The sequence below is a fragment of the Mauremys reevesii genome, linkage group 1 (genome assembly GCF_016161935.1).
Source record: "Mauremys reevesii isolate NIE-2019 linkage group 1, ASM1616193v1, whole genome shotgun sequence".
NCBI classification, from domain to species: domain Eukaryota; kingdom Metazoa; phylum Chordata; order Testudines; family Geoemydidae; genus Mauremys; species Mauremys reevesii.
Window position 1 is genome coordinate 253,389,214 of NC_052623.1, and position 14,185 is coordinate 253,403,398.

At 39.6% G+C, this 14,185-nt stretch overlaps 1 protein-coding gene across 8 annotated transcripts in view; it reads right to left on the minus strand.

Moving 5' to 3' along the window:
• CAPRIN2 (caprin family member 2) overlaps nt 1–14,185 on the minus strand; it is a 59,014-nt gene that overhangs the window by 13,350 nt on the left and 31,479 nt on the right. For 7 of the 8 annotated variants that reach the window (XM_039490809.1, XM_039490817.1, XM_039490835.1 and 4 more), the window contains 5 exons: nt 4,091–4,222; nt 3,766–3,853; nt 2,810–2,865; nt 1,247–1,357; nt 85–198 (listed from right to left, as the gene is read on the minus strand). In XM_039490809.1, the coding sequence (XP_039346743.1) occupies nt 85–198; nt 1,247–1,357; nt 2,810–2,865; nt 3,766–3,853; nt 4,091–4,222 (501 nt within the window). The remainder of the gene's footprint in view (nt 1–84; nt 199–1,246; nt 1,358–2,809; nt 2,866–3,765; nt 3,854–4,090; nt 4,223–14,185) is intronic. The other variant, XM_039490826.1, reaches the window with a different exon arrangement.

A 14,185-nucleotide genomic window follows, 5' to 3' on the forward strand; every position in this document is an offset into this window, starting at 1 on the left:
GATTTACATTGTTAATTTTGACTGAGTTGTTCAAGTTAAGTTTATGAGCAGAGATTTAACCATATGTGAAAAGCAGTTACTCACTTGGGCAATTTCAATCTTTTTGGATATTACTGGCTCAGAGGTGCAGGGGCTTGTCTGATAAGGTGGCGGAGATGAAGTATAATTCTCAGTCTCTTGAGAAAGTGGTTCTGATGTCTGAAAGGACAAAAGCTTTAACCAGATGTAACTTAATTACCAGTAGAATGTTGCAGAAATAGGGAAATTTATAATTTGAAAAAAGTTTTATAGTAATAAAAGATAGTGTGTTGATGCATTCACTTTGGATCCACTGTGTTTACTTTGATCTACATCTCTTACAAAACTACATGTGTAGCATGGCCTTCTCAGTTTGCTTCAGCCAGTTATTACCCAGAAAAATTGATAATTTGTCCTCAAAAAGCAAGACTGTCCTATTCAATCATTTCCTCATAGGTTACTTTTTAATCAAAATATCTGTATCACACTGAACAGAGTTACAGGCTTGAAGACAGTATTTTCAAGTCACTACAAAGGAGATCATTTTTTTTTACCGCTTACAAGAATTGACATACACCCCACCTCCCAATTTCCTTTTATGCTGTTAGTACTTTACAACCCAAACACATTTGCACAATACTATGTAGGTATTTGCTAGTGCTATTCTAAACTCCCTAAGGGTACGTCCATACTACCCGGCAGGTAGCAATCGACTTCTCGGAGTTAGATATATCGTGTCATCTAGACGCGATATATCGAACTCCGAACACGCTCCCGTCGACTCCGGAACTCCACCACCGCGGATGGCGGTGGCGGAGTCAACGGGGGAGCCGCAGACTTCGATCTCGCGCCGTGAGAACAGGTAAGTAGTTCGAACTAAGGTAGTTTGACTTCAGCTACGCTATTTGCGTAGCTGAAGTTCCGTACCTTAGTTCGACCCCCGCCCTCCCCTAGTGTAGACCAGGCCTTAAAACAGAAGTTGGTGTAATGGCTTAGAAATATTGCTTTTCTGTGTGGGAGACTTGTTTGGTTCCTGGAATCAAGACAATACACAGGGAGAGAAAACAGTTGTTACTCAGCAGCAGTACCTCTAAACAGTTAAATGAAGTCCATGTCTTTAAAGAAGGCCCCACCAAATAGTTTCTGCAAGAACGTAGTTATCACGTGGAACACAATGAAGGCCAACGAAACTCCAGTGGGAAGTGTCAATGCTGTCTTGATATCTTACCTGTGGTGTCTGTGGTGTCATAAGATCATCTGTTTCGGAACCAGAAAGAGTGTGATCAGCAGATGCTAAGGAAGTATTTGAGCCATGCAGGATCATGGGAGAAGCAGCAGCCTGGCAGGAGGAGAAAGTACTTCAGATAAAGTTAATTGGAGATAACAGCCCTCAAACCTAGTAGTTCAAACCTGTGCCAGAAGGCTTTTCAGAAGTGCATGCTTTAGTTTATAAATTTGCAGTTTCATGCCAATGTTTGGAATTTCGCTAACAGTTGCGTCTGCCTATAGGCCATTATATACTGTTCCTGACATTTAGATATTGCTCTAAAGAGGACACTTGCCATCCAGTATTTTTGAAAATTCATCCTAATTTTTCTTCAAGTTGCTCTTATATTTGCTTTTTAATACATTAGCTGAGCCACTTGAACAGTTATTTAAAACTCAAGTGCTAGTGGTCTGAAATGAGTGAAATGGAAATTTCTTCTTTATACCATTATTGGAGGACGATGCTTGATTACTCTTCAGATAATATTGCAATAGGCACACTGACAAGTCAAGGTCAACTGCATCTCCTGGTAGGCAATGCAAACAATTCTCTTGATTTTTGCATATTACCTAGATTAGTGCAGATCCTACATGTGCCTATTCAGAACATGGGACATACCTCATCCAGTCCATCAAATGCCTCAACTGTGTGGGCAAAACCAGACAGACAAATATCCACACACTCAAATGAACTCACTCAGAAAAATGAAAAGACAAGTCAAGACATCCTACCGCATGTGAGCCAACACTTTTCAAAGTGATCACTCCATATCTGACCTATCAGTCCTCATCCTCAAAGCAAACCTACACAACACCATCTTCAGAAGATGAGCCTGGGAACTTGAATTCATAACTCTGCCAGACACTAAAAGTCATGGTCTCAGACACTGGTTTTATGGCTCATTACAACAATTCAAAACCTACTAACATTCCTTGGTCTTATGACTGCAGAGGTGTTAATCACTCACTTCATTTTAAGTGGTTTCTTGCCAGCTGTATTAACCCCTTATGCTTAACTATTTGTCTCATCTTGTATTTAGCTGCAAAACTCTGGTTCTTTTCCAGATTTGAAGAGGAACTCTGGAGCTCAAAAGCTTCTCTTCCACCAAAAGAAGTTGGTCCTACCCACCTTCTCTCTCTCTCAACTAGTTGTGCTGGCAATTGAAAGCTAAATCCAAATACATCTTCCATACTGTGAAATGGAGCTTACATTATTTTCACTCATCTGCTATTACACTGAAGTTAAGATGGCATACAATGCTTTTTTGACATATAGCCTGGAGTATATGAGCTTTATCTAGTGGGAGTTAGCTTTGAAGAGATTATAAAAACTACAACTTGATTTTAAAGTTCTATACTGTTTTAATTTGATAGACTAAATAAAATTTGGTCTGTCTCATGACAGCAATATTTTGACAATTTCCTTATACAATTCCTGAGTTATTTCTGAAAGCACAATACAGAAATCTTATTAAAAATCACAATTGTCTAATTCTACAGAGCAGTACCCTTATTTTAAGTTTACCTGTGGTGGCTGTTGAAGAAAGTCATTTTGACTTGGCAGTTTCAGTTCTTTAGAAGCTTTGTAAAAATAAGAGTAAGGGTTTAGTCAAGCAACATATTTGCCTTAAATTTAACTACAACATCTCAGCATAATTCAAAGACCTGTTTGTTTGTTTTTAAATCTTAAATTTGGGCAGCTACATTGCCCTTACTATACATCACAAAGTAGGCACACCAGAAAGCTGAGTAAATTAAAACCTAAATTAAGTCACCTCACATTTAGGAAGTGTAGTTTCATCTTGAAGTTAAAAGTCAAAGCAGTCTCCAACAACAGAAAGACTTACGTATGGAACAGCTATTTCAGTAAGATTACTTGAATGATTCAAGACAAATTTACTCAAAGTTTCAGAGGTAAAATAATGAACATTTATATTTTCTTTCATTCCCCAAAACCCATTACGACTGACTTCTTTTCTTGTTTTGTAATACACAATTTCTTCATACATTTTAAAAAACAGTCCTGTTACCCTTCAAACCTTAATAGCACCAGCATAACTAGAGACAGTTTAGTATTAACTGTTGCACCAGAGGCAATGGGTATGTGTAAGAATTCCATAGGTTGTTAGAGTTCTATTATAAAACATTCTGTGTCGTAGATAGGTACACAAGTACAATCTGAAGGACTGAATCCTAGGTGAGAGGCTGAGCTATAAGAACTTGACCATGTATAAGTCTCAAGTTGCAAGACAATTGTTCCACAACCCTGCAGCTTAATGCATATTTAAGTGTTGCTGTAAGTTATTCTGTTGGCCATTTAATGAAATGTTAGCCATTAGATTTAGACATTGTGAAGGAGATGGTCAGATTCTAGACAGATAATTTTCTCTCCATTATGGCTATTGGTGATGCACAGTGCAAGTGAAACATTGCTCCATTCAACTTCAAGAACTCGGATTCTATTTAAAAGAGTTTACCTACCTAAAGGGCTACCTGCTGGAGTTACTGAAGGTGGCTGTGATGAACAAATAGCACTTGGTGAAGCTTTATCAACATCCAGGATGGACTCCTTAGAAAGATTACCAAGTTCATGAAATAGGAAAAAATTAGGATTGTTCAGATCAAAAAAAACCCACAGAATTTAAATATTCTATATTCTGCCAAAAACTTTCATTTAATTTAGTCAATAGTAGTAGCTCCACTCCAGTAACAAAGCAAGTTACTACAAATTTGCCACAATATTACCACTGGCACAATGGGGACCCAAGCCCTGTAGGTGTTACTGCAGGATAAACTAGAGACATACCTGCATGAAGTTGTAAGTCCCTTGTATCTGCGTCATCAAATCCTGCAGTTTTTCCCTCCTTAGTATAGGATCCTTTGGAAGAGTAGAAGTAGAGCAAAATTCTGCAGCTGACAGATGTCCAGGTTTAGGCACCTAATATGTAATGAAAGATTATATAAACGGGTGCAGGAGGAAAACCTGCAGTAAGTAGTCTGACAAGTGTCTTCACAAGAAAAGATGTTTAAGAATCAAGTACCACAGAATAGGAAGTGCTAAACTGGTTACTGGCATCTCCTGAATAAAACTTGATGTACAAGTTCACACTTTGTTCACTTCAGACAGGGGCGGCTCTAGACATTTCGCTGCCCCAAGCAGGGCGGCACGCTGCGGGGGGCGCTCTGCCGGTCGCAGGTCCTGCGGCTCCAATGGACCCTCCGCAGGTACGCCTGCGGGAGGTTCACTGGAGCCACCTGCCGCCCTCCCGGCGACCGGCAGAGCGCCCCCCGCGGCGTGCCGCCCCAAGCACACGCTTGGCGTGCGGGGGTCTGGAGCCGCCCCTGACTTCAGAAATCAGTTTACTGACGTCACTCGATTAAGCTCATTGCATTATTCACTATGGTTTTTCCACGTATGCAGAACTTTGTTCAAGACAAAATTAGGTATATTTATTCAGCCAAACAAGTAACACTCAGCATTTAGGACTGCCTAGCTAAACACTTTCTCTTAGCAGTTTTAAACTTAAACTTGGATAGGAATTGAGTTTTTAAACTAAGCTGCACAATTCTCAAAGATTTTTGAAGTATACCTCCTACCCCAGCCAATTAGAGTCATGAGTGATAGAATACTGAGTACATGTCTTTTTTGAGGTGGCATTGCCAGATGTTTTAAAGAAACAGCAGCTAATAGTAGGTAGTGCCAAGCAATCTTGTTTGTAGCTCTAACATCTCAAAAACTTGCCCTTTACAGTCTGAAGCTTCAAGTGTGGCATTTCCTACAAAACTGTTGCATTAGCACAAGTTCAGAATTGGGCATGAAATACACATATACCCCAGTCCTCAAGAAAAAGGGTTTTGAATGCAGCTTTTTGTGCATCATTTCAGACTTTAGTTGGTCTTTTAGCTTTGTCACATACTCAAACCAATCCACAGAACCCATTCTGGCTTGTTCCAATATCTGTAGAGTGGTTGTTTCCCCCACAATGGGGATCATTCCAAGAAAGGGGTAGGGGAAATTTTCAGTTGAAAAAAGATTGGTTACATGCAGAACCGCTGTTACTTTTAGAACTAAACAATGCACTGTAAGAAACAATCCAGTATTAGCACTGAGTGACTAGATGATGTAGTAGATCTTTTGAAAGACAAGTTTGATGGAAAAAGATGCCACAGGAAGGAAGTAGGCCTGATTCCAATTACATTAGATGGGACAGATCAAGGTATCGGGTCAGACAGAAATGGAAGACTACTGAAGAGTCTACAGGCATTCAAGAGTCACTAGTAACGATCATCATAAGACTGGCTAAACATCCAAAGCTTTGTATAGTCTTATTTGCATGCTACTCAGTACCTTCTGCAAGCATTCCCCAGTTAGTTACATGCTCCATGCCATGTCTAGGTTACAGTGTGCTCTTGCAGAGTTCTGCATGTTTATTTACTGCCCAGGTAAACTCAAAAGTGGAAGAGTTAGAAAAAGGAGAGTGTCATTTAAATGGGAAACAGTGAAAGTGAACAATTCTACATTCCTACATGATGAGATTCCAAAGGCACACTGCTCTCTAGTTTGTGTAGCTAGACAGCTGCACCATCAGGGATGAAGAAGAGCAGCCACATTACTTCAGTTTTATGAATGTACAATGCCAATTAAACATAGGATACCCTTATGTGGAGAAGATCAATTTTTGTCCAAGTTATGCAGGAACAATGAACTTTAGTTTCCTACTCTTCAATCATATAAGTGTGAGCACTACATAAGTCACAGTAATGCCATGGCTACACAATTAGTAGGGAGGTATTCCGACTCACGAACAATACGGGGACGTCTAACTCAGCAGCTATATGTACATGTTGGCTTATCAGTATCTATATTAGTCAAGCACAGGACTGGGGCCTGGAGTTATTCCTGTGTAGAGCTCAAGGCCATTGTTAGCCTTCTCACACCCTGGAGAATTATGGCCATTTTTTACATTCATCCCCCCACACATGCACACTATTACATCCATCCACCTTTGGTCACCTACAGCTCTCTACTCAATCCTTCCCTCTTACCCATACATGTACAGATTTCTTCATCACTCCTGACAAGCATTTTCAAAAAGGACTATTCTCCTTATTCAAGTTGTAGACTTTTGGCTAAAAAGGGCTTTTCATGCTTTCACATATCAGATGTGAAAATCTTTTCTCCCACAATTATACAAAAAGCATAACTGCAGCGTACAAGAGAACCCAAAAGTAATTCTGAAGTCCTCCATTTAAAGTTACTTTTTCTTCTCAATATACAGCTCCTGAAGGTAGTTAATTAGTGGTGGGTATAGAATTAGCATGAGCTAGTGCCTCTATACGTGTAATAACCTCAACCTTATTCACATTGCTGAAAAGATCTGAAATTATGTCGCTCTTTACAGAGCCAACAAAAGCTTTTAAAAAACAGTTTTACTTTGGTGTGTTTAAGTGAATGTCAGTCCTACAAATTAGTGTGCGCACACATACCAAAGAGATTCTATTGTATCTATTTTCAGATATTAGTTGCAATTTTATTTACAGTAACTTCAGTGTTGAGTGTTACTGAAACTTGACTTCCAGCATTACACTAAGTTTAAGTGAAAAAGAGTAAGCACAAGACTTTGGCCTAATTTTCAGAAGTGCTGGTCAGCCAAAAGTCCTGTTGAAATAATATGAGGCTGCAAGTGCTCAGCACTTCTCAATATCAGGACACTAGTCTATAGTAACAAGTTTTTGCCTACTGAGAGGGCAAGCTATTATGATGTTTGAATACAAAAAAGATATTGCATAAGCCAGGGATAGGCAGCCTATGGCACGGGTGCCGAAGGCGGCACACTAGCTGATTTTCAGTGGCACTCACACTGCCCCGGTCCTGGCCACCGGTCCGGGAGGCTCTGCATTTTAATTTAATTTTAAATGAAGCTTCTTAAACATTTAAAAAACCTTATTTACTTTACATACAAGAAGAGTTTAGTTATATATTAGACTTATAGAAAGAGACCTTCTAAAAACGTTAAAATGTATTACTGGCACACGAAATCTTAAATTAGAGTGAATAAATGAAGACTCGGCACACCACTTCTGAAAAATTGCCAACCCCTGGCATAAGCTTTTGCTGCAGACAAAGCTGTGACCAAATGAAATTGTTAGGCAATATGGAATGCCAGGTTGCTTTTTCTCCATTCTCAAACATCAAAAAGTAGAAACTAGGTCCAATTACAAAGGATGAATATAAAACACCACAAGTATGCAGGGGCAAAATTAGAAAGGCCAAGGCACAAAATGAAATTAAACTAGCTAGAGACAAAAGGGTAACAAGAAAAACACTCTACAAATACATTCAAAGCAAGAGGAAGACCAAGGACAGGAAGGCCCATTACTCAGTGGGGTTAGGGGGAGGAGAGAGAGAAAAACAGAATGTGGAAGTGGCAGAAGTGCTAGATGAATTTGTTTTCACCAAAAAGTTTAGTAGCAATTGGACCTCTAAACTCATGAATGCCAGTGGTAGGATCAGAGCCTAAAATAGGGAAACAAGTTAAAAGTTACTTAGGCAAATTAAATATCTTCAAGTCACAAGGGCCTGATGAAATACATCCTAGAATACTCAAGGAGCTGACTGAGGAGATATCGGAGCTATTAGTAATTATCTTCAAAAAGTCAGGAGTGATTCCAGAGGACTGGAAAAAGGGCAAATATACTGCCAATCTATAAAAAGGGAAATAAGGACAACCTGGGGAATTACAGACCAGTCAGCTAGACTTCACTACCTGGAAAAATAATGGAGCAAATTAAGCAATTAATTTGCAGACACCTAGGTGATAAGTAACAGCATGGGTTTTTCCAAGAGCAAATTGTGTCAAACCAACCTAATAGCTTTTTTTGATAGGGTAACAAGCCTTGTGGACAAGCGGGGGGGGAAGCGGTACATATGGTATATGTAGACTTTAGTAAGGCTTTTGATACTGTCTTGCATGACCTTCTCATAAACAAACTTGGGAAATACAACCTAGATGGAGCTACTATAAGGTGGGTGCATAACTGGCTGGAAAACCGTTCCCAGAAAGTAGTTATCAGTGGTTCACATTCAACATGGAAGGGCATATCAATTGGGGTCCAACAGGGATCAGTCCTGGGTCCAGTTGTGTTCAATATCTTCATCAATGAATTACATTATGGCATGGAGCAGTGGATCTCAAACTCTTTTGTGGACCACTTGAAAATTACTGAGGGTCTCAGTGGAACACTTAATGATCTTTCCAAATGTTGTTTGTACCATTAGCTAACTATTGTAAAGTGCTTTGGATAAAAGTGCTATATAAAAAAAACCTTAATTTTGTTCTACAAATTAAAGCACAACTCATTTTAATATCAGTAGTCTTACCTTTCTAATGCGATGATGTGCTCTCTCCCCCACTGCAGCAGCCCCTAAAATGGGGCTGGGAAAGGGGGGGGTCTCTCCCTCTCTCTCCTGCCACGACAGCCCCACAATATGGAACTGACAAAGTTAGGTAGGCAGCCCTTCATTCTCTTGTGTGCAGCTGCCCAGGCATGCACCTTAGAGGGAACCATCTGCAGACCACCTGAATGGAGCTCACAGACCACAGTTTGAGTACCTCTGGCATAGAGAGTATTCTTATAAAGTTTGCAAATACCAATCTTGGAAGGGTCACAAGTGCTTTGGAGGATAGAATTAAAATTCAAAATGCCCTGGAGAAATGCTCTGAAGTAAATAGGATGAAATTTAATAAGGAGAAATGCAAAGTACTCCACTTAGGAAGGAACAATCAGTTGCACACATACAAAATGGGAAATGACTACCTAGGAAAGAGTACTACAGAAAGGGATCCGAGGGATCAGTGGATCACAAGCTAGATGCGTCAGTGTAACACTGTTGCCAAAATAAAAAAATATCAAGTGTCATTCTGGGCTGCATTAGCAGGAGTAGTAATTCTTCTGCTCTATTCCATACTGATTAGGCCTCAACTGGAGACTCGTGTCTAATTCTGGGCATCACATTTCAAGAAAGATGTGGATAAACTGGAGAAAGTCCAGAGAGGAGCAACAAATTATGAGAGGTCTAGAAAACATGACTTATGAGGGAAGACTGAAAAAATTGGGTCTGTTTAGTCTGGAGAAAATGGAGGAGTGACAGAACAGTTTTTAAGTACATAAAAGCTTCTTACAAGGAGGAAGGAGAAAAAACAAAAACATTCTCCTTAACCTTTGAGGATAGGACAGGAAGCAATGGGCTTAAATTGCAGCAAGGGCAATTTAGGTGGGACATTAGGAAAACTTCCTGTCGGGGTGGTTAAGCACTGGAATAAATTGCCTAGGGAGGTTCTGGGGTCTCAGTCATTGGAGATTTTTAAGAGCAAGTTAGACAAACACCTGTCAGGGATGGTGCCATGAGTGCAGGAGACTGGATTAAAAGCCCTCTTGAGGTCCCTTCCAGTCCTAAGACTCTTGCATTCTAGGAGGCTGAGACTTCAAAGATGAAGCTACCAGTTTGCCTTCATGTTTTGGAGGACTATGAGGGAGGTTGCAAGAGGTTTTCTAAAAAGCTTCCCCTCTCCCCCTTCCCCCACCTCAAAAAAGTTTGTAGTAAAGTTCCAGATTGTTGCAGTACTACCATGCCAACTGAAATGGAGATTATAAAAACTTTTACAGTAAATTGTTTGCAAATACTTTGAGCTACTTCAAGACAAGACTTCAATTTAAGTGGTCTAATAAAACAGTAGCTGAAAAGCTTTTGGCAATTATAGTTAGCTTTTAAGTAGCGCCATGAACTTGGAATGTACAATATCAACCACCATTTTTGCACTCTTGCTTATACTTGTCAGGATATAGTCTTATATTATGCTGCAATAATGTGTTTCCTCTGATACTGAATGCCAATGGAGGAGGAGATGAAGTTGATTTAAATCTAGTTTAAGTGTGTGTATGTGTATGTACACCCCCCCCGACTGTGACTTCATTTCATATATAAAAAATAAAAGTAAAAATAAATAAAAATGAAGTCAGTCCTTGCATGTTCCTTTTACAAAGTTGTCTTTATTGTCAGATGTAATCTGCCTGAGGAACAACTTCCTCCAGAATATACCAGGCTTCTTTCGTCTTAGGTGTAAATGATATGGTGGTTAGCAAAGTTAAGTAAAATGTATATCAATTCAAGTGACAAGACAGGCATTAAAAGATCCTACATGGTCATGTGGTTTGCACCTCATGAAGGCAAGTGTGTATTCACAATTCTGATGCTACAGCCTATTAATCACTTTTTGTAGTAATAAACTGAGCATAAGCAGTGCTCCAGAATACCACTACAGAAGCGGCTAGGATGATTCACTCCAGAAGGAAATTTGGTCCCCATGTGATTGCAATTTGTCCAGTCTGCCATCAAAAAACTAAGTTTAAGTTGTGCCTATCAATTTTCACAGGCTCCTTTAGCTTACAAAGTGGGGCTCCTTCCCCAGACCACAAATGTTCACAGCTATCTTACTTGTGTTTCTTCTTTGAACACTACTAAACTAGTCACTAACATTTCATTAGAAAAGTCTCAAGGTTATAACATGAGCATCGGAGTCTAAGCACTAGAGAAAAGTACTTTGAATGCTGCAGCCCAACTATGTCTCCAATATGCTCAAGAGTTTAGACTAGCTATGTACTGCTATATACCCCTAGAAAGAGGCCTCATGTACCTTCCCCTGAAGATACAGGAGTTCTGACAGTTCAGACTTTAAGACCTACTACTCTTTGTGCCTAGCCTCACTTTAAAGTAATGTAGTAAAAGCCTGCCGTTTTTGAAGAAACGGCTTCCCCAGGATCTTTAACTCTCACTATTGCTCTCCAAATGGCCAGCAATACTAACTGGGAACTTTCCTGTTAATTTGTAGCTGAACTAAACACCAGATCCAAATCTAACAAGTGGCCTGTTAATGAAAACTCAGGTCTTTATTACACTGAAGCTTATTTAATTCCCATTCTGAAACCAATACCCTGTTCAATTTTCAGTCCAAGATCTGATTAGGAAGCTGCAGGTACCTACAGGTTGCTTTTAGGTCCTCTGACAATCAAGAGGGCTATTAAACAGACCAGTTACAAAAGCAAATAGTGCAAAACAATAAATTCACTATTGGATGCAACAGCTGATTGGTTAAAAGCATGTTCCTTCCCTGCCACACTCCAGCTATTCCTACTAAAATGCAAATACACAGAACCACCACAGCATGCTCATGGTGGTTGAATACTGATTCTTTCACCTTTAAAATCACTTGTTTAAATCCAGCCTTGGTTGATACCCTGGCAGTTGCTATACCCCCTCAAATCTGAACTCAGATATCGATGTGGGGACCCACATGAAAGACCCCTACGCTTATCTTCTACCAGCTTAGGTTAAAACAGATATTGCTGCCACCACCAAGTGATTTTCACAAATATTCAGGGAAGGGTCACTTGGAATCCTTATCCCCACCCCAAGCCTCTTCATCCCCTTTTCTGGAGAGGCTTGAGAATAAAATACCAACCAATTGCCTTAGCAATGTGAGCACAGACCAACCCCTTGTCTAAGGACTTTGCAATCAAAGGATTCTTCTTTTAAAAGATGTAGTAAATTTCATTAAAAAACAAAAATATCTGAAAACTCAAGCTTCAGGGATTAAGCACCAAAAACAAACAATGATCTATGCCAGATCATACATAATTCATGGCACAAGGAACTGTACCATCCAGTATTCCAGTCTTGTCTTACAGACATAAAAACTACCTTCACAGTGCAATAGTATATTAGATATTTCCCATAACTGCATACATTTAAGAATATTTGAATGCATGATCATACAGCACAGTTCTGCATACCAACTGGATGATGATTTACATAGTAGGAAAGATAGCCCACAACGTTCACTGCTTGTCATTCCTCAGCATTTCAAACTAGAGGAGATGAGAATACCTACAGACTAGGATATTTTGAAGGTACCACACTATTTAGCATCTCACATGCTGCATGGTGCCTTTTCTAAACATGTTTTTAGATTTGTACAGGTGATGATGCAGTACTTCAAGAGCAGTCAATGGGTAGAAGGAGATATGCCTATACATCCAAGTGATGCTATTGGTCAAAGTGTATGCTTGAGATTGATTCTAAACTACGTTTACTTCCTGATTTGGGATTAGACATGGCATCTGGCATTATGGGACTGACTAGTGGACTTACTATGTGTTCTTCAGCAAGCAGTAGTGAAAGCCATAACTGAAGCTGAAATAATTTCGACTGTAAGTCTGATTTTACCACCTGCTCTCAAATGTTGAATAAAAACTTGTTTTGACTTGAAGTTTCATATGTATTCTTAGTCAGAGGAGAGTTTGATGTGAAGACAGCTTATTTCAATTAAAACAAAGGGTTTTAAGTTTGTTTTCCTTTTAAAAAAACTTCAAGTCAGTTTTGCTTTTACTGAAGACCTCCTATTTTACAACTTAAGCACTTGGATCCAGAACACAATCCTAGTTTAGCCTTTGGTATACCTAAATTACTTATTTTTCAGTTAAAGCTTTCAATATTTTGCCAACACTAAGTGCATGCCTACACAAGTAATATTCATCCTCAGTATTTGTCCATTCAGCCTATACAATGTTCAGATTAAGGGCATGCCTTCACACCAGCTGAGAGCGCGCTTCCCAACATAGGTAGACAGATGTGCTAGCTTCACTCAGGCCAGCATGCTAGAAATAGGAGCAGCTGTGGTGGCACAAGTGGCAGCTTAACTGGCAGCCCACTACATATCCAGGGGTTCCAGTGTGACTGCACTCAGGCAGCTAGCCTAAATTCCTGCAGCCATATTGGTATTTTTAGCACGCCAGATTGAGCAAAGCGAGCACGTCTGCCAACACACACTGCAAAGTACCCTTCCAGCCACTGTGTAGACATACAGGTGGTCATCTGACTTATATTTAGGGTAAGTTTACAAGTGCAGGTTAAACCAACACATCAAACCGAAAATCAATTTAAGAGTGTCCATACAAAGTTGCATCAATAATTGAAATGGTTTAACACCAATACCTCTGAACCTGCACAACTCTGTATGTTAACTAGGCCTAAGACTTTGTGCTTAAGTTCCACAGTCCCAACCTGATAGTTCATGGACTTTATACCGCCCCCCCCCCCATTTTATTTATGCATCTAGTCCTTAGAGCTTACAACTATATTCCATGAACCTACATGACTCCACTGGCAAAGCATCCATATTCTGAAACAGAAAAGTTGGGGAATTAAGTCAAACTTATTCTTTGTGTGTACAAGGGAATGACAAGATTCTTTCTATAATGTCGCTAGCATACAAAACCTGTACAAGCTAATTTTGTGTAGTGGCTTCTCTCGACTACCTGGAAGACCCTAGTTATAAAGCAAGTTTTCTTCATTCTTGGCTTAGCAACTCATAACAAAGATCATTTTCTCAAATGCTCTAAAAAGCTTGAATAAAACTTAATTTCTAAACCATAGGCACACAAGCCACACCTTTCTATTTTATCTGATTCATCCTCAGGTGTTGGTTAGAGATCAGCTTGTATACAGTGTTCACACTGTGAGCCAGATAAATGCCAGATATTATGCTCATATCCTTACTTTATGGAATTGAGACCACTGTTTTAAGTGTATTAATTTTACTAGTGAAATGCTGTCAACTTAGAATCAGCATTTTATCTGTTAAATCACTGTTCTTTTGTAATGCAGTCTGACAGTAAGCTGCAAGTCTGTTGAAGTTCCAGTACATAAGGCTAAAGTGATGTGGCAGTTAACACATCTCCCTCCTCCACAGGTCAAGATTTTGAAGAACTAGACAGAAGTATGCTGCATTTAATGCAGTGCACCAAACATTCAGCTGCTTTATAAAGACATCCCAGTTTCTGT